General features: G+C 42.2%; 1 protein-coding gene across 1 annotated transcript in view; it reads right to left on the reverse strand.

The window, feature by feature from the left end:
- FOXO3 (forkhead box O3) overlaps positions 1-25,000 on the reverse strand; it is a 74,694-nt gene extending 49,694 nt beyond the window's left edge. The window contains exon 1 of the mRNA XM_075268139.1: positions 23,863-25,000. Coding sequence (XP_075124240.1) covers positions 23,863-24,423 — 561 coding nt within the window. The 5' untranslated portion in view covers positions 24,424-25,000. The remainder of the gene's footprint in view (positions 1-23,862) is intronic.
- Between the last annotated feature and the right edge of the window lie 525 nt (positions 25,001-25,525).

The following is a 25,525-nucleotide window of genomic DNA, read 5'->3' on the forward strand; positions in this document are numbered from 1 at the left end:
TGAAATGAAGACTACAGAGGTCTGGCTATAGTACACCCCACATCGCAATCCCGGGAGTATGATCAGTGTGACATTCCCTTATGTTGGCCTATTCATGGCATTGCCTACGAGGTCTCCAGACCAATCTCCAGCTATCATTGCATCTGTACAAAAGCAGGACTCATCACTGAAGAGGTCAGACCTTCATTCCAGCCTCAGCTGCCATCTTGCTGCGCACTATGATAGCATTTGAGAGTGGTGGCCTAAGGTGACTGGAACACTTGTAGCTGGATATCTGACTCATAATCCGCCGCTGTGCAAATACTTTCCGATGGTTTGTGCCAACAAGGTTTGCCACCCTAGGTTTTGGATGTGATGTCCAATTTCACTTGTAGTACAGAATGGATCTTTATACACGTTTGTGCACATTTTGATCTCATTCAAGTTCAATGTTGTTCTCCGAACCACTGGAACACACAGTATTGAACAATGTTGGCACCTCGGCCTAAGCACGATCTGTTCAAGGTCTCTCAGTTCAGTTCCTCTCAGTTTGCAACAAGTGGCAATAACTGGAATGTGAAGGAACAGGAGGCATTGGAGAATCATCCCACACCACTTGATCTGATTTTAGAGCCTTCATTTGGCATGAAACTTTGCTTTCAATCTAACTTTTATGCCTCTCTCACATGCCACAGATTGGAGCTAGGTGCTACTTCTCCGATTTGCATAGCCTTATGGCTTGTCCTTCTTGGTGTTGCTTACATGGGTATAGCAGTTACAAGCCTGTATACACCATATTACTGTTGCAGCCAACCACTGACCACAGCAGTCGTTTGCTGTATATTGCTGAGGCTAGTGATGATGACATCATCAGTACACAGCGGTGCTGGAAGTTGTGCAGGAGAAAACTGGTAATTGCTTATATAGTCACTTTATGTCAATCCCAGCACAATGCTACACGTTGGTGATAATTTATCTGAATGGAGTCCAGTGGGTGACCCTAGTTGGTGACTGACAGCCCTTTATATACTCTCATCCAGGGCAAATTGTCGATCAGAGACCGCCCACAGGACTCTGAAGCCGTACAAGGAGAGGGATTTAGATAAAAATGATATACGGTATTATACTGAATTTTTCCCATATACTTATTCATGATTCTGTTCAGGCTGCAGAGGAGAAACAGGAGCATGTATAATCAGTAAAATAATATTGGCCCAAATAAAGAGGCAGACTTGTTTTTTACTGGACAAAGTACAGACGTGATTTTTCCATGGAGAATGCAATGCACCCTATTCTAAGCATGCCAGACATGTGGTCCTCTCCCATTGAAACCCAGTCTCTGGTATCACTTTCAGTCAGAAGTGGCGCACAAAAATAAATCTTTACTATTTAAAGTCAAGATCACCTCTAATAAGTGATACGTGTCCAACACAATCAGATGTGGTCTTTTATAGGGCGAGACATCGAGAAGCGGGCTTAGCTGCTGTTTATGCTTTCTGTAGTAGACAGTTGCTTGCTTAGAACAATCCTTGTGGCTTTCATGTAACTTTGCTTCACTTTTTCTTTCTCAGCTCAACATTTTTTATGCTGAAGTGTTAATAAATCACACATCTGTTTCATGACAGAGAAAGGACACGCCATGAGTCACCGTAAACCTGCAGTCAGTAATGTTAAGATATATAGTTGTAAAAAGATACACAAATTGTGCAACACAATAACCCCTACAGAGGCAGCTACAGTCACTGGGGCACATTTATTAAGCTAATTGTGCCTATTTTTGGCGTAAATTGCGCCTTTTTGAGTTTTTTTTTTCTCCAGTACTCTTTATTTATGAAGCATTTGCGCCTTGCTGTTGTGCTGCTTTTGCTTTTTTGTGAGAAAAGGGCACGTGGTTTAAATGAAGACCGTATTTATGACTTGCGTCTTTTTTAAAAAGATGCAAAAAAAGGTGCAAATGCCTCCAGTCCATGGATATCATAAAAGAGACTGGTACGTTAGAATGCATTAGAAATTACGTCTTTTTTGCACCTTTTTGACCAAAAAGGGGCACAGTGCACATAGCCAAAAAAGGCGCATCTACACTAACTAATATGTGCACAACATTTATCAAAGAAGGGGGCCGACATCATAAATATGCACCACAGTAAAACTAGGCGCACCTGCAAGGTATGGCCAAAAAAGGGGCAGATGATAAATAACCACCATAGTGTCATCGTAATCTTACAGACATGGTGACTGATAAGGTGCAAAAATATTAATAAAAGATCAAATTATATGAGCTTCAGAGTATGTACCAAACAGACTGACATATACGTAACCAGTATCAGCCTGGGCAAATGAGGACAAGTCAAGGGTTGTACATTGAGGAATCACAAGCTATTTTTACACCGTGGTGCTATTGCAATGTGCACTAAATATGTCACATTAACTGTACATTCACATTTATATAGTGAGGGGCACATTTATTGTATTAGCAGCCAGTATCAAGTGCACCAGATATAGATGAAAACTTTGCCCTGATGTGGCCTATTTCTGTCACGTTGCATGTGCTGCAAGTGTTGGGTAGTATTTAGAAAGACTTGGAACGGTTCCAGATTAAACAAAGCTTGGTTCGTGAAGAAGGACAGCCAGTCAATTCCACATTGCTATGTTGACCTATATTAACTTCTAGTCAGCTGAGGCGAGCTCACGGCCGACGACCAATCACTGAAAGGGGAGGGATGGCGTGGTGGCCTATAGAAATTCAGCCAGGGCAGCAGAAAAAGAGATTTCATTAACTCATCAAATGCTGGGAGGAAGTCTAGCAAGTGAGACTTCCAGCTCACACAAACTAAGCCGGATAGTTTGCAACCGTCACAAGAACATAGAAAAAAATGCAGACACGATAAAGTCAATGTAAATAATAATTCTGCACATATATAACAACTGAGTCATCTGCTTTTCAAGCTTTTCCACCTAAGATATTACACACTAATATACAAAAGGTTTTTTTTTTTATTCAATGGCACATTAAGTCAACATTGTCATCAGCTTTATTGAAATATTCTGTACTGGTTAATATAAAAAAAATAACACAGCACACAGCGCTATTCCGCTCAAGAAGGAAAAGAACTCTGTAATATTGTTAGTACATTTACAATGTCCCCATCGGCTAACATTAACATCAAAGACCAAAACTATGTCTTAAGTATCACTGTGTGAGTATCAGTCTGCAGTTGGCCATTCACATAAGAACACAGTTGGGGTGAGTTCACACAGAGTTTTTTGGTCCGGAACCTGAGGCGGAGAGGCCGCCTCAGGTTCTGGACCAAAATACGGGTATCTGCGACTGAATGCCGATGCACTGCACCGAAATCCAGTCGTGCACTCCGCTCCGGATTAGGCCCAATGAATGGGCCTAGTCGGGAGGAGGGAGTGTTTTCAGGCCGAAACGCGAGATGAATCGGCCCAAAGAATGAACATCTCGCTTCTTTTGTTTATTCCGGCTCCCGGAAAAAAGAACTGACCAGCTCCCATTGATTTCAATGGGAAGCGTCTTTTTGATCAGGATTTTGAGGTGAATACAGCCTCAAAATCCTGACCAAAAAACCCTGTGTGAACTTACCCTAAGGGCTAGGTTCACTCCTGTGCCCAGTCTCCACCTGGGAAATCCGTTCCTCATTCCGCTTTAAAAATGCGTCGAGAAATGTCATGCTAGCAGCCCTTGTCTCTCTGCATTTTCACCCTTTTCAGGCGGAAACAGGGATGGACCCCATTGTAATATATGGGGTCCACGGGTTTCCATAAGTAACGGCTTCTTTAAGTGGATTAGGTTTCCGTTCGGGGGGTCCGCTTATGTGAACCTAGCGTTTCCCACCAAAATTTTGATAATTATAATAAAGCATGCTGCATGTTGTTCTTAACCATTCAAGTCTAGTATGCCTGCAGAGCGACCATAGTGAAAAAGAGTATTAGACAGTGGTCCTCAAAGCCAATGAAGCCAACGGGATGCCAGTGTTATATACAGATATGCTGAGACATTGATCAGGGATTTTCTTCACTCTCACCAAATTATGAAGACTCCAACTTAGGGACTCCTTTCTATGGGTTTACCCATTGTATATACATATCTCCTACCTATCCTCGTAGGAGAGGGGAGAAGAATGTCATCTCTAGGGGTCCAACCTTTCATTTCCTGCATGCACAGTTTGGAGGAAATAAAGATACCAGAGATCGCCATCCCTGCACGTTCACAGCAGGAGCCACACATGCACCACATGGAGCTGTGAAGTGTACTTTCAGTCTGCCATTCTCGTGATCACTAGCGGTCCAAGAATTCAGACCCCCATTGATCAGACACTTACTCTCTATCATGTGAATAAAGTGTAAGCTTCTATAGTGGAATAACCAATTTAACTAAGAATTCCATAATAGGGTATTTGAAAATGGGTTTTCTAAACCAGACAATCCCTTAAAAATGAATATCTGTATTATGCTGCAGATTATTTCTGTGAAAAACTAGCTTTTGATGTAGTTTTCTTAAAAAGCATAGAAAATCATATTTATTACTGTCATTCATTTGCGTTGAATAATATGTAACAATATGCTTTTTGTGACACTGTCAAAAACTTTTTCTATGGCTGCGTTCTAACATCAATGCAGTTGCATACGTACGAAACGCCTCTCACATGTGGCCACCAGGGACCTCAACGTATACATGTATAGAGAATAATGGTGGTCACATGCAGGCGGGATTATTTCTGCATATGCCTGTTGCGACATTATACAGCCGTACAGTAACTATCACATTCAAGAGCACAAAGTAATTTGCATTTATTAGAAGAGATTATCACAAATTACAAAGACCTTAATAACTACATGTGATGTGTCAGGTGGAAATATGGTTGACGCCCATTCATAGTGTTACTGGTAAAAAGCTGTATTTTTAGATTTTGGACAGCTGCCATCAAAGGTTTGCCTGAGGCTGGCACTATAATCTGATTCAATATGATGACTCATGGTTGCTAAGTGACAATGATCTTGATCCTTCCAGATTGGTCGCTACAAGAGGAATTGCAACCAATTGGGTTAGAATAATGTAGTACAGCACAATGGAGCCTAACATCTAACAACTAAGTGGAAGCACAGGGATTACAACCTGCATAGACTCTAGTGCACTGTGGGTGCCTGTCACATCTAAGACACATACAAACACTGACTTTCAATATCTCCTCTAGATAAACTTATTTTTGTAATACATTATGTCGATTGCATTTGTATCTATTGTAATGCAGACAAGAAGTACAGATGCTAAACATAAGATTTGGCTTTCATTTCTCAAGCACAGGTTAGTGAATGCAAACACGTTTACAAATAAAATTTCACTTTTGGAAAATAAGCGATTTTCCTGGTGTCACCGTATTCTGACGCCTATAACTTTTTTACTGTTTAGTTGACAGGGATATGTCAGGGTTCTACTTTTTATTGGTACCAATGTTTGGTATGTATGACTTTTTAAATCACTTTTTGCTACACTTTGGGGCAAGCGAGGTGACCAAAATACATAATATATTTCTTTACAGCGCTCACCGTGCAGGACAAAAGAACGCTATTTTTGAATAGTGGGGACATATACGCACATGGAGATACCTAACATTTTGTTTACACTATGTGTTTGTTTTTTTAAATGTGGGATCTGAGGGGTGGCAGGAGGGTCATCTTGCCCGTGGACGCCCTGGTTGCTTTGATTGCTATTGAGGGGGGAAGATACTCTGACTCCAGCAGCTAGACTTGGGCCTTAGCTCTGTAGTACAGCCAAACGCTGGAAGTAATGTTATAGGCACAGATCCAGTGCCCGCTCAGATGGCATACTTCGGAGTGAGTACCTAGTTGCATTGATTCTCTTCTGTAACATATGTATTATTGCTCACAACCACTACTAAAAGTATAGCACTCCTACCAAGTATGCAGATTACCACTGATCACTGGTGACTTACCAGGCAGACACTTAGTGATCAATGTATGGCCAAGGGAACCTTCCACGGCCTTATGCACGATTTTGCAGTGGTTATATCCATAAAAACAGTTATAAAACTATATCCAATTCTACAGAATGTAATGTTACAAATGTTTATAACCATTGGTTTTGGCTCCTTGCTGTTGTTATTTGGTGGACAAACTGTCAGGAATATGTAACAGCAGATATACTATATAGGCAATATACTATATAGTCAAATGTGTGCCATGTTAATTTATTTGCTACTCTCATGTGTATATCATCCAGAAACACTGTACTGTTGTCTATCTGACTCATTCTCTGTAACTATTATCGAACCCTTGAGAGACCATGTGGCATCACATGGAATTTCCCCAACAAATGGTGGGATCTGTTAATAGGATCCAGCTGCGGCTAACAGAATGCCATTTGCGGTACACACTGTACAGCAAGCATTGTCCTACCCTACAAAACAGCATGTCAGTAGGCTGTTGGTTACATATCTGATATGCATCAGCAAGCAGTCATATTTTTAGACATGCTTCTTAGTTTTTTTTATATTTAGCTATCCTCTTCCAGTATTGCACTATGCGGTGTAAGATTACAAAATACCTCTTAGGGTAAACCAACTACACAGGAAAATTACAGCTTAAAAAACCCAACAGCAAAATCTGCTTATTTTACAGGCAGATTTTGTCAATTTCCTTTTTGCAGATTTTCAGCAGATTGCAATTGCAATTCATAGTGAAAATTCCTATCATAAATTGATCTGGTTTATATGTAAATGTAACACACCACAGGTCAATGTAGATGCAAATACTAAAAAAAGATTTCAGGAGAATGTGGATAGGCTCCTGTAAAATCTCATCCATATTGACAACACAGTAATACACTGAAAAGTCCAAGCATAAAATGTGCAGCTCATTCACACTGTGCATATATATCCTACACTGCTGATTTTCCACTAACAAAATTTGGCTTGGATATGTTCTAAATGTCTGACTGATGCGGGTCACACCTCTGGGGCCTGCACGTACCTATAAAATGAATGCCCCAGACTCCACTCCACTGCTAACCATTACCCCGTCCCCGCTGACAAATCCAGACTATCCAGTTCTCCAAGTTATGCTGTTTCCTTAATTTCCACAAAAATTAATGAGAGTCATGGAAACAGTGTAGAACAGTGAGCTGTGCCGTTTCTGTAATTCCAGTTTATTACTATAAGAGTTTCAGATACACCATAGCTCAAGTGAGATACGGTTTTCCATAAAAGCTGACCATAGATGACCATCTTGACTGTCAATAGTAATGAGTTAAGGATTAAGCAGGTATGGGGTAAGGTCGTGGGACGAATTATATTTGTGTGTAAAACGCTTACAAAAGAAAAAAAGTTTCCCTAACTACTTTTTTGAGGTTGAACTCTGCTTTCTACTTACTCAGCCAAATGTCTGGCTACAGAAGTACAAACTGTCCACAGTAAAGCAATGTCGGAAGGAAGAAAATACACCTAAGAAAATACTAAGGGGAAAAAGTCATGTCCATCATGCTTTTACACAGGAACTTGGTGCTTGCCAGGTACGGTTTTTCCTTTCATGTACCCTGTAGAAAGTTACAAGTAACATTTTTGAACAGTAAGTAGTAACTATTTTGGTCTAGCCATATATAGAATAGGAAAAAGTAAATCAAGGCGTCCAGTAAGAAGGCCTTCTTGTTAGGTTAGACTGCAGACAAGCATCTGAAGCAGACATGAGCCCTATAAATAAGTCTTCTAAACATATCACCAGACGACAAGAAACACCTCTGAAATGCTCTCATGCTGTGATTTTGTAGTGAGTCTGCTATCCTGATCTGCTAGAGTTTACTTCTGAGACAAACATTTGGAAACTTGATCCCAGCAGATGAACTCCTCTAAGGAAAAGCTGCACTTTTAGCACTGTTTTTTTAAGTGATTCATTTTTTTTTAACCATTGCTAGCCTCGACAAGTGCAGCATGTGTGACAAGTGCGAAAATGCCCTAAAGTTCAACGTGTGAACATGGTCACAGCATAAGGCCAGAGTTACACAGCAACTTGTTTTCAGTAAAGCTAAGGCCCCACATTGCAGAAACACGTTTTTGTGTTGTAGATTTCACTGCATTCTTTTTAGCCCAAGTCAGGAGTGGATTTACAAGAAGGAAAACGTCTAAGTACTTCCTATGTATCTCCCATTCCTTTTCAAGCCACTCCTAACTTTGTGTTCCTACAACTTTGGGCCTTAGCTAAAGCCGGGGCCCCACATGGCAAAAACCGCAGCATTTTACAGTCTGCAAAGTGAATTCCATCCACACATTGCAAAAAACTAGACTTAGGCCCTATTCACACGGGGGTGGGGGGGTGGGGTGGAAGGGCGGATTTTGGCACTGAGAGTGAAGCGGGGAGTCGTGTCACTCTTGGGCCAAAATCCGCCTGCCATGGCTTCTTCCTCTGGAGTGGGCTCAAATGAATGGGCCGACTCCGAAGGTTGCTGCCGCAAGGTGGAAACTGCAGCTCGAAGAGCCGCGGAATCCGCCTGAAGAAAGGGCAGTTTGCTTCTTTTTTCCACTAGCTCAAAATACCGCTTTGCGGAAAGAAGAAAACTAGTGGTCTCCAAAGACCACCATTGTAAGGGGGCAGATTATGACGTGGATCCCGCACCATAATCTGCCCCCTTTGTGCCCGTGTGAACGGGCCCTTAATGAAAACCCAGACTATCAGTTCCCACCAGCCAAATTTGCTGTTCAGGACAATCCCTATAGAAAGGCGACACATTTAACTCAGGCAGCTGAAGCTACTTGGACATTATATGTCACAGGATAGTTCTTACACAAGTCAACATATCATATCTGCAGCTATTGCATCAGCCTCCACCAGTCTGTATTTACAAAGCCAATGAGTTCAAGTCAATTATTCTAAGCAGAGAGCAGAGTGAAAACCTACACCGCCTCCCCACCCCCACTCATCATCATCCAGAGTCATAGGAAAAAGCCAGAACTTTCCCTGTTCCTACATTACAGTACTTCACTTCCTCTCCACCACTGCACAAGTTGTAAAGCATATAACCCAAGACAGCTCTGTTCTCTGTGTAGTTTTCAAATCTATTCCCATTCATTTTAAGGGCTCGTTCACACGGAGCAAGAGGGGGCGGATTCTGATGCTGAATCCACCTCAGAATCTGCCCCCTCACAATGGAGGTCTATGTAGACCGCTAGCTTCCCATTCATTTGGGCCTACTCCGGAGCGGGAAGCAGCAACTGTCGTAAGCCGCGACAGTTGTATTTTGGTCCTATTCTGACGCGGCTTCCCACGTCACAATCAGGACCAAAATACGCCATACCGTTCCCCCATGTGAACTAGCCCTAATGGAAACTAAGCTGCAGCGACTCAGTCCACCACTACATAGAGAGGTTTGCTTCCTACTCTATTCTATGTACATTAGCTGCTGAGAACAGCTGATCAATGAGGGTGCTGGTTATCAGACCCACATCAACCTGATATTGATGACCCATGTTTAGGATAGGTCATCAATATTTTTAGCCCAGAAAATTCCTTAAAATGGCATATGTGTATACATAGTCTTTATGAGACATCCCCTTTACATGATTTCTGGGAGTAGGAGCAGACCTCAGTATGTGAGAGCCCAGTGCTGTGTGTTTAGTATAGCGGCACCACAAGGTACAGTTCTTGCCCCTTTCCTCTCCACACTGTACACTGCTGACTTTAGGTGCAACTCATCTAGCTGTTACCTGCAAAAGTACTCCAATGACTCTGCAATAGTCGGCCCCATCACAGACAGAGATGACAGGGAATACAGAGAAAAATTGGGATTTTGTGGACTGGTGCCAGCAGGACTACCTCAGGATTAATGCTGAGAAGACCAAGGAGATGGTGGTGGAGTTTAGTAAGCGGAGAAGTGCTCCAAATCCAGGGGACGGGAATTGAGATAGTCAAGACCTATAAGTACCTGGTTGTGCTCCAAAACTATAAGCTGGACTGGGCTGATCACTTGGATGTGCTGCACAGAAAGGGCCACAGCAGGATCTACCTGCTCAGGAGGCTGAGGGCCTTTGGAGTCCAGGAGGCATTTCTTAGGGCCTTTTTCAACTCTGTGGTAGCATCAGCCATCTTCTTCGGAGTGGCCTGCTGGGGGAGTGGCCCGCTGGGGGCCAGCTCTGACCTGGGGAGCCCCCTGGACCCAGTACAGGTGGTAGGTGACAGAAGGATACTGTCCGTGCTGAACTCAGTGCTGGACAACAACTCCCATCCCATGTATGAAACCGTGATAGCACTGGGCAGTACTGTCAGTGACCGACTGCTTCACTCCAAGTGTGAGAGGCAGCATTATCGAAAATCTTTCCTCCCAACCATTATCAGGCTGTATAATCAACATCAGGCTAAGCGAAGATCACTCTGCACAAAGAACTAAATGATCCTGAGTCTTTCTTTTCTTTTTAGTTGCTATGACTCCTAGTATCTTTTTTCTATCTGCTAGTTGCTGTATGTGTTCTTTCTTGTAATATACGTATTACTGTATTATCCATGCTGCTGTAACACACTGAATTTCCCCATGGTGGGACTATTAAAGGATTATCTTATTCATCCAACCTCACCAACTACCCCCTGATTAACATGCAACTTAGTTAAGTTAACCTTCTGCCTTCAGTGTAAAACTAGTCTCTGACTTCCTTAAGTAGCAAAATCTGTCCCTCAGGTGAGCTGGAGCTTCCTGCTGCTAAAATATTTCCGGGACCTCTGTAGACAGGACCTGAAGGGAGGAGGGTGCTGGAGGGCTGAGAGCAGCACACAGGACACAAAGTAGATGTGTTTACTATATGCATATCATAATAACATGCATGTGTGTATGTGCAGAGCTGCAATACCCCAGTACCACTGCAATACAGTGGATAGTGCTGACAGAAGGTTCCATACACTATATACTGGTACTGTTGGTGTACAGCAGCTCTGCTCCTATACTGTTCATTGTTATGGCTTTTAGGGCCCAAAGGCAGCTGCATAAGCTTATCAGTGAAGGTTCTGGATACTGAACCCCCACCGATCAGTTACTGATGGCCTTTCCTGTCCATAGGTCATCAGTATGAAAAATATCTGTGCAATGTGTAGATACATATGTATATTTTTTGTGTGCTCAATGTGTGCACACATGTTTATATGTATTGTATATGAAAATATATGTGCTTGTTTATATGTGTGCATTATATAGGTGTGTATTATATATACACATGTGTACATGCATATTTTATATATATATCTGTGTAGATGAATGCTGAATGTATATAAATGTATATGTATTTGTATGTGATTTTTTAGAAATGCATGAGTGATATTTATATGCATGTGTAATATTTGTATTTAGAAACGGGTGTGTAATGTATGAGTATGTGTAGTGTGTGTATGTGTGTGTGTGTGTGTTTAAGTGTGCGCATGTGCATATTTTGAATAATAGTATACACTGACGTGACATTGACGTGAGCTACGGTTTATGATTACACAGTAAGTGAGTACCAGAAGGTTCAACTCAAGGGGCGAGAACAAAAGTCAAGTCTAAACACAGTTCAGTTCTAAAGTGACAAAAAAATACACTGCACTCCAAGAACAAAAATATGTTACACATTAATAGTTCATCCAGACATGAAAAGAAAAGATGGGATTAGCAGATAAATCTGGCAATAGTATTTATGGAAAAGATTCATATTTCTTGGTACTGAATGTACTAGGACTTACACGGGAAGTAAACAATGATCTGTGCATGTTAGCTCGGTGTGTTTGAGCGTGTAGAAAATCTTAATTTTGCTAGGCTGTGAATTCTTTACTTGGAGCTATGAAAGGAGCATGTCAAAAGGTCTCCAGTTGCTGGCTGCATCTGACTGCCAGCCAAAGAAAACTGAAACAAAGGCCTAGTTCAGTAACTGTCTGCACTTTCCCTTGGCTATCCAAGTTACTCTCTGGATCATAGAAAAAGGAAAACGGGTTGGTAAATTAACATTCAGGGCTTCACACTTGCCAGGAAATCTACAACTGTCACAAACAGAAAAAAGGAAGCAAATAACAGTAAGTAACTTAGATTAAATGTATATAAAGACTGATATGCCATTGAATAAGGAAACAAAAAAGTCCCTTCTATATTTCTGGCTCGTAAGCCCAGGAATGGCACATCTCTTAGTATTAAACATGACATATGACAATTCTAGATTCACTGTGTTAAGCTGATACCTGGACTTGTGGACACCATATGGCATTTACACACATCCCAAAAGTTCTCAATATACATAATAAACAAGGAGTGGAGGTGAAGTATCATCTTAACCTACAGGGTTCCAGTCCAAAAACCTGGCGTGAACTTACCCTAAGGCTGTATTCACACTGAGTAACGCTGGCGTTTTGTGTGCTTATTTTTGCACATAGCGCCGCGTTAACGCCGCGCTATTTTGCGGTGGCGTTGCCCGGCGTTAACGCGGCGCTATGTGCAAAAATAAGCACAAAAACCGCCAGCGTTGCTCAGTGTGAATACAGCCTTAGAGGCAAGCCTATCATTCCAATCCAATCTTACTAGTTCCAGATAAAACAGAGTACATTACTGCTTGCCACTAATGGGATATTCCCATCTCTTACAGTTAGGCCATATCCAAAGGGCATTCCATAAATGTGTGATAGATGTGGATCCTACATATGGGGAGAAAACCTATTGAGAATGAGGATTCCTGATCCTGTTTACATGGCCACTGAGAATGAAGAGTTTGTTGCGCACAAAAGGGGTCTCTCCATCCATGTGTACAGGAGATCCAAAAATAGCCATGTCTGCCTGCTCAGTTATTTTCTGATCTGCTATATAAATAAGTGGAGAGAGCTGTATATGCATAGCAAATTCTCCATTCAGCCATGAAACAGGGTGGGACTCACATCTGTTATACATTTATGGCATATCCCATGGAGTGTGTATTAGATAGGAATACCCCTTTAAGGCCCCACATTGCAGAAATGCAGCATTTTTGGCTGTTGTGAAAACTTTTACAGTGCATTTTACAGTGTCAGCAATGTAAATGAGATTCTGGCTCATCCCATCCAAACACCGTGAAAAAAACACTGTGGAAAAGCTGTTTTTCAAAAATTTATGCGTTTTTGAGAAATGCAGCAGGTCAATTTTAACCTCAGAGAGAAACTCAGCAGAAACGCTATGGAAAAAACTGCAACGTTTTTTTTCTCCTCTGTTTTGCTTAGGCTAAGTGCTACAAACTCTTAAATTTATTGGTTTCATTACTTGTAACTACCTGTGTGTTCAACTGCCTAAAAGTTTGGTTTGTTTGTTATGTCCCAAAAGTTCACATGGCGGATTTTGGACCGGAATTTGACGTGGAATCTGCGCCAAATTCTGGATTAAAATACCATCTCCCTTTGAATTCAATAGGGGCTGGGCATTTTGTTTTTCCACGAGCGGATTTGTTCAGCTCACACAAAAAAGAAGCGACATGCCCTATCTTCAGCAGCGTACTCAGCCACAGAAGACCACAGTGCGTCACTCCCTCCGGACTAGGCCCATTCATTTGCCAGTCGCCAATAGCCGTTTTTTGGTCTGGAATCTGAGGCGGCATCCCGTCTCAAATTCCGGACCAAAATCCACCTTGTGAACTTAGCCTAAAGCTATGATCACTCCAATAAAAAGTGTTTGATTTCGAGACTGCAAATAATGTAATTCACATCAAGCCAGCAATAAATACTGGATGATTTCAGTTCTTAAGTCAGCAGAATTATGAATGCAGTTTTGACCTGTAACACGATGTTAGTACACAGTAAAGCCTCATGCACACAAACATTGAAGAAAAAACCTCAATGATTTTTTTTTCATGGCTGTATTGCATCCCACTTTCACAGGAACCTCATGGGAGTTAAAAATGAACATCTGAATAAGCCTTAAATTACTTCACTTTCTATGAAGCTTAATTTGGCAAGAAAACAGTACTAACAATGTAACTATATGAAAACTGAAAAAACTGTTAGGGTCAGTGCACACAGAATCCGCCTGCCAAAACATCTCCCATTGACTTCAATGGGAGCCGCTCGCTTCTTTTTTCCACTAGCTAGTAGCAGAAAAAGAAGCGAGATGCATTACTTTGCTGCGGCGCAAGATTCCCTCCCGATTAGGCCCATTCGGGCCCAATCCAGAGCGGAATGCCGCGACGGGATGCCGATGCACGCAGAATCCATTTTCCACCGTGTGAACATACCCTTAAGATGGCAAGCTAAAGTCATAGAGGGATATTTATTAAGACTGGAATGTTCAATACCAGTCTTCATATCTTCTGCACTGGTGGACGATGCATCCGATTCAAGACAAGGCGCATGTCTCTTCATACATCAGGCACAATGATCATAAATGATCATTAATCTGATGGTCCTGCTCATAACATGTCCCTTTCCAGGAAAAATTATCAAAAAAAGTCAAAAAGTCAAAAAAAGTATTTAAGGGTAAGGTCCCATGTAACAAACCGTGGCGTATATATCATGTGGGGCCCTGGCCTAAGCCTAAGGTTGGGTTTTCACAGGATGTTCTGTTTGCATTTTTGTGGGCAGTTTGCAATTGTAAAAAAAAACAACACAGTTCAAAAAATACATGCATGTCTGGAAATAACACATGTTTTTAATTACAGAATGCATAAAGGAACAAATCAGCAGTGGCAAACAATGGCAGAACTAGTGTTGCATATCTGTCATTGTATGAGCTGACAACTTGTGTGTTTATGCGTCATTTTAATTAAAACCAGGTAAGCATTTTTTAACTGTGTTTTTCAACTGGGTTTACAAAATAAAACACATAAAAAATGACATGTAATAACTCGGCCTCAACAGTCTGCAAATATTGTATGGCAGTTTCTTTTACGTATGGGGTTGCAACTATCTCAAGAATCAATGAACTATACTTTTTAAACGCAGACAACAAAGGGGTTAATGACAGAATAATAATGAACGCATTCCTTCTCATCTTGTCAATGCTGCAAATAAAGTTGTGCCTTACTTTCTGTAGAGTAAAAGAGAATGAGCAGCGATGACTTGGTTCACTGTTTACAAAATGGAGCATATGAAAAGAGGTTGTGACACTCCGCTTGTATCCTTTTAGAACTGCAGTCCTTACGCACAGAGGAGATTAGAAACAGATGTGACTACATCTGGCAGCACTCTTCCTCCACCCACAATGTTATAAGAGCTGGATACTTCTATAAAGATCTAGCGCTGGTTTAGTGATTGAGGAAATCTTCCATGACGGGGGACGTCAAAACGATGACTACAAGTCATTCCTGGCTCATCTATCTAGGATTGTAAAAATAATCTTCCAAAAAAATAAATACTTGAAAAAGTAAAGGACGTAAAAGTGCTTTTTATGGCAACTTCCCGGAATAGATTCCTTGTACTGCTCAGAAACTACGAAGGTTAAAAAAGTATTAATATTCCCTCAAATGTTACACAAACGGGATATATATTTTTAGAAAAAACATTAAAAGGGAGTCTGTCACCAGGGTGAAGCAAATTAAAGCAACGACACAATTAGATAGGTCAGGGGTCACATGGCTGTGATGCCTTTTTCCCCATGAAAATTGATGCCTCTGTTGCAGATATACTTATTACAAATGAGTAATCGGGAGCACTGAGGGTGGCTCTGTTGCTCCAAACTGCTATGCCCCACACTGCTCTAATGTGCCCTCCCAGCCAAGGTATCAGCTTAGCTCCCTCCCTGTAAATGTCATTCAAAGGAGGGAGAGGGGTGTAGCTGGGCACTGTGGGGTGTACTAGTTTGGAGTAACAGAGCTGCCCTCGGTGCATATTCTGTCACCAACAGAAACTGGTGTAAAGAAGGATAAGGCATGTTGGATTTTACCATATACTGCCAGGAAACATTCTCCATTGAAATAAATGGCCCAGTTGGCCATGAGTATATGTTTATGGTGGAGATAGGAGATATCTCACCTTGACAAGGTATTGCCTGTAGTAGCTAGATTGCTGCTTTTATTTGTTTTAACATGAAAGACATAATAGAAATTGGTTATTATGGGCAACATCTCCACTTCTTGCCTGCACTATTTTTCATACATATGCCCATTTTATAGACCTAGAGTTGTGCCATGGTTTCACAATACCCAGTAGTCCTGGGAATAGTGGTCTTGTGTGCCCCATTAGCAGGAGAGAGGTGACTTTGCATTCATGCACACTCTTCTTTTTACTACTGTACACATATAACTGCTCTATTTTGTCAGATTTATCAGAAATATACCAAACCCACAATGCTAAATGTGGTGTATATCCTAGCTTCATTACACTATACTTATCTAATAGTTATGTGAACTGTCCACAGTCCATCTCCATCAGAGGTTAAAGGCTGGTATGTAAACCTTGGTTAATTCAATGGATGTAAAATATAAAAATAAGTAAGCCTGCAAATAGTCTTTATATAAACATCTTATTATTTGTGTATAGTTCTTATCCACACCTAAGTGCCTCCACAACTTCAGACTACAAACACGCGGACCATGTGTGTAGTCTGATTCTGTAGAATTGTCTATGGGTTAGAAGAGGGGCAATGGAAATAAAGTGTACAGCTACTACATAGACCTATATACCTCCATGGCTACAAACTATAAAGAAACTCTGTCTAATCTGATAATGCAACAATACTACAATTGGCAGGTTAGTAAAAAACTGGAGTAAGATGGAAGGGAGTATAACTACAGGATCAGTCCATGCAAAGTTAATAACCATGGAGACAGAATTGGTGAAAAGCTGTTATTCACAACTATATGTAACGTTGCTTAATTTTTTTTTTAATTTTATTTTAGTTTTATCAGAGCAATAAAAGATTGCATGGGTGGACATTTTATCCTAAACAGTTGCTTTCACAGTTTTGGAGGAAGAAGTGTATGTAACGTTTTGCATGTTAGCCACTGATGGACACTAGCACTCAACTCACTCCCCAAAGTTTTCACATGCAGAATACTTTAAAACAGAAATTAATATACAGACCTTTCCCTAAGTGAGATGTGGATCCTCTCTACCTATAAACCTATATGCCAGACAGAATTTGTCATTTACACAAATAAAGTGTATTTTTGTGCGGCAGCTTATCTGTCATAAAATGCTGCCATACAGTTGGGGAACTGCTACTACTGGCCCTATGACAAGATGTCAGCAATAAGCTGGTAACATACTGGTAAAATGGAATTTTTAATCCGCTGATAGCGGGTGAAATGTCACTTTCAAGGCTGAGCTTTTGTTTATTTGTATTTCCGCCAATAAAGGCTCTGTGAAGGATTATTTACTTTTTAGTTACACCAGGACAAAATGTCTTGGCCAGCTTTCCAAACCAGAACCATGTGAAATATGGGCAGCACCCTTTGATGTCACTCTTTGTTTAAGACCAGATTTAATACCATGTTGTAATTTTAATGGCATGCCATTGTTCAAGTCTGCTTGGTTTGCCCCTGGTATGACAGTAAAGGTAGCTCACAGCTAAAGTGAAGCATTGTTTTGAAGCTACTTGGAATATAACTTCTCCATATTAATGCTATTATAAGGGGATTGGGCTATGGGTATAGGGATATCATTATAGCAAGAGATACAATGTTTCTATCCTTGAGGGTAATTTCTCAAACACTACTGGGAGCTGTCCTCTCCTGGAACAGCTGATCTGCTGGGGTCCCAGCTGTCGGATAGGCCATCAATATTGTGCACAACCCCTTTAAAGACTTTATATACCTTACAACTGCTCCAATGGATCTACAATAAAAAAAAACAAGTTTTCTGTAGCCAAGGAGGCACATAAGTCTGCAAATGAGGCCTGGTTCACATCTGCGTTCAGTAATCTGTTCAAGGAGTCCGCATGGGGACCCCCCGAACGGAATACCGAACGCATTGGCAAGCGGTGAGCTTATTAAAGCCCACAGACCCCATAGACTATAATGGGGTCCATGTGCTTTCCGCGCGGTGTCCACACAGAACATGTGAACAGAAAAGTACTTCATGATTTACTTTCCTGTCTGCATGAGTCACGCGGACACCGCGTGGAAAGCACATGGACCCCATTATAATCTATGTGGTCCGTGTGCTTTCACTGCTCACCACTTGTCAATGCGTTCGGAATTCCTTTTGGGGGGTCCCCATGCGGACTCCCCGAACGGATTACAGAACACAGATGTGAACCAGGCCTAAGCTGCAAAAAGAAATTATTACAATTTTAAAGGGGTTGTCTGGGGGTTTATGTTTTTATGAAGTCAGCCTCTGGACCGCAAAGATGTATATCAGCTGGGAGCAGTAGGAGCTGAGCTCCAGTGAATATGCCCAGCGCTATACAGCGGACACAGTTTTCTGCATCTGGTCCTGTATTGTGCTGGAAGTAACTCTTTACAGCTGACTGAAGAGAGGACCGGCTGTTGGGTCTCCACCAATCAGGTGTTTATGGGTTTATGGCTTCTCCTGAGGATAGGCCATAGAGACGTTAACCCATGACAACCCCTTTAGTAAAAAAAAAACTTATTGCAAAGTTACTTCATATTTCTTTTTCATTTCCAAATTTGGCTGCAGAGTTGTACATAACATTTTAGGCAGTTTTCCTCCTGTGAGGCAGAGCTCACTGGTGGGTTACCCCCAGATGTTGGTGAGGTGACACAAACTAGACAGTTTTATGTGCCCACTTTTGTTTGACTGGGTTCAGGATGAAATGTTGAGGTAAATAACAGAGCTACGTCCTACTTTAAGGAGGTATGCCCTCTCAATTGACCATCACTCTACCCAATTGAGAGAGCACTCCAGTTCATAAGACGGATGCAGATGGAGGAGCCTGTGAAAATAAACATCACTCAGGCTCCTCCATAGTAATACATTGTACACATGAAACAATCACGTGCAGTAGAGAAGGCTGTATAACACGTATGGTCACATGCCCCTCAACATTCAGCCATCTTACGAACAGAGGCGCTGTTCAGATCAGGCAGAAGTATGGTTGATAGAAGGAGTGTGGGTTCAAAAAAAACACGACATTACATTAAAGAGGTATTCCAGGAATTCAAAGGCTTGTCCCATTATAGACTACAAATGTCAGTCACACAGCGCCACAGCAGAGAATGGAGCTCCATTATACAGAATTTTGTGGCTGCTCTTGATAACGCAGCTCGGAACCATTCACATGGCAAACAGGCCATGTGATCAATGAATGTGATGGTAGCCACTAATTCCCTTTCTACACAACGCTCCATGTGCTTAAAGTCCCTCAAAAAAAAGCAAATTACAAATGTTTGTCATTGATGTCACATAGCCTTTGAAGAAGTGCTCACCCATGTGGCAAAGGAGGGGTGCTGAGTGTCAGACTGGGTGATCAATTCAAAGGATCGGTCATCAATATTTAGCTTAAAAAAATCCCCTTCACATTCCCTGTATCACATTGAAAGCAATAGGTAAAAAAGCCTCCCATTGATTTCAATGGGTAGCGCGTGTATGCCGGCACCCAGAGAAATCAATGGGATCTGTTTTAACGCCGCTCATTCTGAACGAGTTTACGTTCAGAATGAGCAGAGCGTAAACTCCGTGTGAAGGCACCCTAAGTGCAAAACTCTATTATGTGGAAGTGGCAAACCCCTGTAAAGTTGTTGTATGCGCATCACGTTGGATTACAACTAATGATGAGGCTCAGAATTACTATATTCTGGCTAGTGAGACTACAGTAGAGAAGCACTGCTTTAAAGGAGACGTCTCATGAATAGAAAACCCCTGTATTTATACCCTATTACACCATGTGAACATGCCAGGTGAGAGTCCCCTGCCTGGCTAACCACAACTTTCCCAGCAAAATCCTTATTGAGTATATTTGACTGCATGCTCAGTGTGTAACAGGTGTTCATACAGTATCTTTAACCTTCAATTTACTTTTATTTTTGAGATTCCTTTTCCATTCACTTATTTGGCAACTCTTTCAGCATATAATGTTGTATATATGGCATCAACCCTTGAATAAAATATAAGTGGAATATATACTTTGCAAGACCTACCACAAGATACTACTAGGCCACAGAACTGGCTGCAAGTCTATGCCAAATGTATCGCATATGGCTCTCTCAAATGGAAGTTCACATTAGCGTAACCTATTCATTGTTCTGGTCCTTCGGAGGATCAGAACAATGGATAGGTAGAATGCTAAATGAGTGGTGACAGAAGGAGCTCAACAGACCCCTCTAAACATAATGGGATCCGCAGGGTTTCCACCAAATTTATACTGAAATTGGTGGAGAGAAAAGTCCTGATTATCAGTGGAATCTGGGACAGAGTTCAAGAATGCTAGTGTGAACCTAGCGTAAAGGTGGTAGTGTCCCTATTCCTGTTGTCAATGGTCAGCAATCTAAAGGTTCACAATCTTTTACACAGTTCGGCTGCTTTCACACGGAGTAACGCGCTGCTTATTCTGACACGTAAACACGTGCCAGAGTGAGCACAGTAAAACAGAATCCCATTGACTTCAAAGGATTCGGTCTTACGCGCGTATCGCATTGAAAGCAATAGGTAAAAAAGCCTCCCATTGAGTTCAATGGGTAGCACGCGTAAGACCGAACCCATTGAAGTCAATGGGATTCTGTTTTATGTCTATGTTTTTATTCAGAAGTCGGAAAATGAAGAGGAATTTGAGGCAGACACCCATCACAGATTTTTTATCACTCTTCAGCCCCCTGTGGCAGAATAGCGACGCAGGTTTTTCTGCTGTTGATTAGGCCCAGATGAATCCTGCTGCAAAATCTGCCTCCCACTGAAAACAGGAAGGCAGATTTGCCTGTGTGAACAGGGCCTAAGAATTACAAAAGCTGGGCTCTGATAGGTTGGTGTGGGCAACTACTCCACTTTTTGTTTTTCAGAATGCTAGGTTAGACCCATGAACATTTGATTTCTAGGTAGTGAGACAATTTTACAATGTGCATAAGATTTCTAGGTCTTATATAGATTATTAAAAACTATATTGGTCTTAGATTAGCAATGTTTCACTGACACTAAAAAATTCTGAATGCAATAGCAAGCCTTCCTGATCATCAGAAGGACGCTAGGTTCACACCTGCGTTCATGTCTCCGTTCTATGGTTTCCGTCTTCTGCATGTCCGACTCTGTGTCCGGATTATAAAACCCGGTTTCGCGGCGGAGAGCGCAAAAAGCTCACCGCCGCTCACGGCCGGACATCTCTCTCACCCATTCAAATGAATGGGTGAGAGAGACTCCTGCAGGCTTCCGTCTCCTGCATCTGTTTTATGCAGGAAACGGAAACCTGCAATAAGGACAGATGAACGCAGATGTGAACGAGCCCGGACTCAGTACTTGCCCCTACATAGCCTGGTCCTGTTTTTTATTTATTTATTTATTTTATTTATATATGTGTAGTTACATATATTTCCCCATCCTCTGCTGTCCTCACCTGAAATAGAGACATCAAGGAGACAACAGAAGTCATAGAGCATTCAAGAGAAGTAACAGACTATATTTTCTCAATGTCCTGGCAGCAAATGTAATCAAAATACGTCAACTTCCACCTATTCCAATGAAGGATACTTTCCTGCCAGAATTGCAATTTTTTTGTAAATATAACAATACTACCTAGCCGTATACCTTGTGCTATATTATCACTGCGTTCGATGTGATAACTAGCAAGTCTGTGATGTGTCACCTATGGCCCAGTACATATGATGCATGTACAGACACAATAAACGCAGGTTAGTGGGGGATGGAATTGTGATGCATGATATATGAGTAGAGCGGCTTTAATAGCACAGAACTTGTTGTAGTCATAGGATCAGAAGAATAATTGTGGAGCTAGCGATACAGAAATAAGATCAGAATGTCACTGGCTGGGAGTGTGGATGAGCTAGGATGATGCTGAGAGCTGGTGGGAATGTGTGATGACCAGCGACCACACTGCTCACAAGTATGGCCACTACTATTCACTATAAACATATTACAATGCCTAATAGTGAATCATAGAACATAGTAACAATAAATGTTGTATAGTGTTCCTATAGTTTACATTTTACCTCCTAAATGGTTATGATACTGTCATCCTTTAACCAGAGAATATATACCGTAGTTATATGTGTGTAGCATATACAGAGTACATGACAATCACCCGGATCTTGCCCTGTGCTACGTTCAATAACTGAGCTCTAGAAGCCTTTAGTACCAGTGTCACAGTGTCCAGAGGGGTCAATTTGTTTCCATTATTTGTCACTTTCTATGTTTGCCACTTACCATGATTGCAAAGCGCAAAGGGTATTATTAAAATGTGGAGAATACACGTGTAAAGACAGTATAAGCAGATCTTTAGAGTCTTCGGGGAAGATTTGGGGAAGGGGGTGTTAATAGCCCCATGAGGAATTCTTTGCTTCCATAAGTCTCATTCATAAGGATAAGCATGCCAATGGATCTGCATATGTAAACATATACCACCCTGTCTTCAGATAAGCTCTTGTTCACTAAACTCAATAAGGACGATATAATTCAGAACACTGCGTATGTTATATAGTTCACTCATAACATATATATTCCACCTGCATGGGATGTATACATATACCCATATGGGCATACCCCATATCTAATGATGGCTGTATATAAACAATGCACCCTCACTATAGACGTAGCTCCCAAGATCAGCGCTTGACAGAACTGAATCGGCATTTACAGAACACTATATGTGATACGTTATCTTGTTCCTACATGTATATGTATATATCTATAGATATTCAACTGTTGGTGATTTAATGATATGTAGTACATGTACACACACATTATATACATGTACTGTTTTGATACGTGTATCTAAACATGCTGTATCTATAAACACACAACCTACGATACATGTATCCACACACATACACTTGTATACAAACACATACTTATACCTATACTTTATATATAAACAGATACACTATCATGTATGATCATACCACCATATGCAGGACACTTCCCTACATATACTCTATGTAAACATACCCACTATATACCTGTATAAGCACACAATTCTATACATTTACTGTATATGTATATAGATATATACCCACACCACAAAACCATATATCTGTATACAAGCACACACTTCCATACATTTACTATATATATAAACAGATCATACAACCATATACCTGTATATAAGCATACACTTCCATACATTTACTGTGTATATAAACATACCACACACCATATACCTGTATATAAGCATACACTTCCATACATTTACTGTGTATATAAACATACCACACAACCATATACCTGTATATAAGCATACACTTCCATACATTTACTGTACTTATAAACATACCACACAACCATATAACTGTATATAAGCATACACTTCCATACATTTACTGTGTATATATAAACATACCACACAACCATATACCTGTATATAAGCACACACTTCCATTCATTTACTGTATATATATAAACAGATCATACAACCATATACCTGTATATAAGCACACACTTCCATACATATAGTGTATATACAGTCTAAACATACCACACAACCATATACCTGTATACAAGCATACTCTTCCATACATTTACTGTGTATATAAACATATATAAACATACCACACAACCATATACCTGTATATAAGCATACACTTCCATACATTTACTGTGTATATAAACATACCACACAACCATACACCTGTATATAAGCATACACTTCCATAGATTTACTGTACATATAAACATACCACTCAACCATATACCAGTACACTGCATCTCCCCACTGACAGAAACTATCGCAGCCGATATGGGCAGATATGTGTCAATATCTGCCTGTGCCCGTATACAGATAGCGTGTGCCCATCTCAGCATTGCTGCCCCGGTACTCTGCTGCCCCCTCACCTTCCAGCCGGCGGAGCTGTTGCTGTCCCCCTTGTCCTTGAAGTAGGGTACGGAGCGGACCATCCAGTCGTAGATCTGGGACAGGGTGAGCCTTTTGTCCGGGGAGCTCTCGATGGCCCTGGTGATGAGGTCTGCATAGGACATATTCCCCCAGGCATTCCTGCGGGACGAGCACTTCCTCTGCTGGCCGGCCGCCCCACTGACAGCGCTGCCTGCTGCGCCCAGCGCCGCCTGCACGGTCTCCACTCCACCGACCGGAGCGGCCAGGACCGTCATCGCCGCCACATCCCCGCCGCTCACCAACAGCAGCGTCCCTCTCTCTCCAGAGTCTCCGGCGGCCGCTGCTGAGGCGGCGGACACCTCCTCGTCATCGTCCTCTTCCTCGGGGATCATGGACGACGCGTCCCCGGGTTCCCCGCTGATGCCAGGCTTAGCCGGACTGGCCTGAGAGTCGGGGCGCTGCAGGGGCCATGTGCAGGAGCGGGGCCGGCTCTGCGGCTCGAAGTCTGGGTCTATCTCCACGTCCCTCTCCGGTGAGACGGGTGGCAGAGCGTCTGCCATGCTGGCTGAGTTGCCAGAAAGCACGATAAATGCCAAGGTGTTTGTAGTAGAAAGCTGAGCGGAATCTAGGGCAGTGTCTAGTGGTGCAGGTACACGGCGTGTCCCCCTGCGCGCATCATGCGGGCTCTACACGGGCTCCATGGCTCTGTGTACTCTTTGTCCCAGGCTGGCAGGGTGTACACATGAAGGCAGCATAGACCTCCTCCTATCCTCTGCGGCTCCCTACTGTACTCGTCCGTCCATGTGCAGTCCTGGCATCTGCACATCACCTCCCTGCTCCCGCTGCTGCCATCTTGACAATTCCCCCACACCTCACTCAGGTCCCCTCTTGTTGTGGCGGTGAAGATGCAGCAGGCTCGGCTCTGCCAAGGAGAGAGGCAGCTGCTAATTCAGTCCCTATGTGCCGGGCACAGGCTGGACGGGGCGGGGGGACAGGCAGCCTGTCACCCTCCACCGCTCACTTCCACATTGACCTCCTGCTGAGCACAGCCTGCTCCACTAACACTAGTGAGGGGCACACGCAGGGTGCAGACAACCTAACACTGCCAGCACTGCCCACTGGGAGGAGGAGGAGGAGGAGAGGCGGCACAGATGGGAGGACACATTGCACTCCTTCACTGCTGCATTCCACTGTACCCCGCACCACACTGCTGTCTATGTGTATGCTCTGCTCTCTCTATACTGTGTATATACACACTACTAGCAATGCCAGTGGCACCCCAACATACAATCAGACGAATTGTAGGGGACATTTTTACACCATCCTTCTTTGTATTGACATTGCTTATAGCAGAAATCATCAGGATCCATGTAACAACATTGCTCTTTCTAGGATAACCGTGTTACAATTGACGTCATTGTTTCTTCTGAAAAAAAGCTTGTGACATGTGACACCCTTTTTTATTACAGTGTAGGAGTATCCTGACCCCTCTCATCACAGCGCTCATTGAGCTGAGACCTGCCTTCTTGCCACAGTTGTACCCCTTGGCAGCTACGAGACATCTATTCTTTAAGACCTCTCAAGCCAGAAAAATCCTGGGAACCTGCGGAGCCTAAAGCCCCCTACATGCAGGTTTACTTGCCGTGAGGCTCATGGTAACTG

This window comes from Leptodactylus fuscus, chromosome 3 (assembly GCF_031893055.1).
Source record: "Leptodactylus fuscus isolate aLepFus1 chromosome 3, aLepFus1.hap2, whole genome shotgun sequence".
Classification (NCBI taxonomy): Eukaryota; Metazoa; Chordata; class Amphibia; order Anura; family Leptodactylidae; genus Leptodactylus; species Leptodactylus fuscus.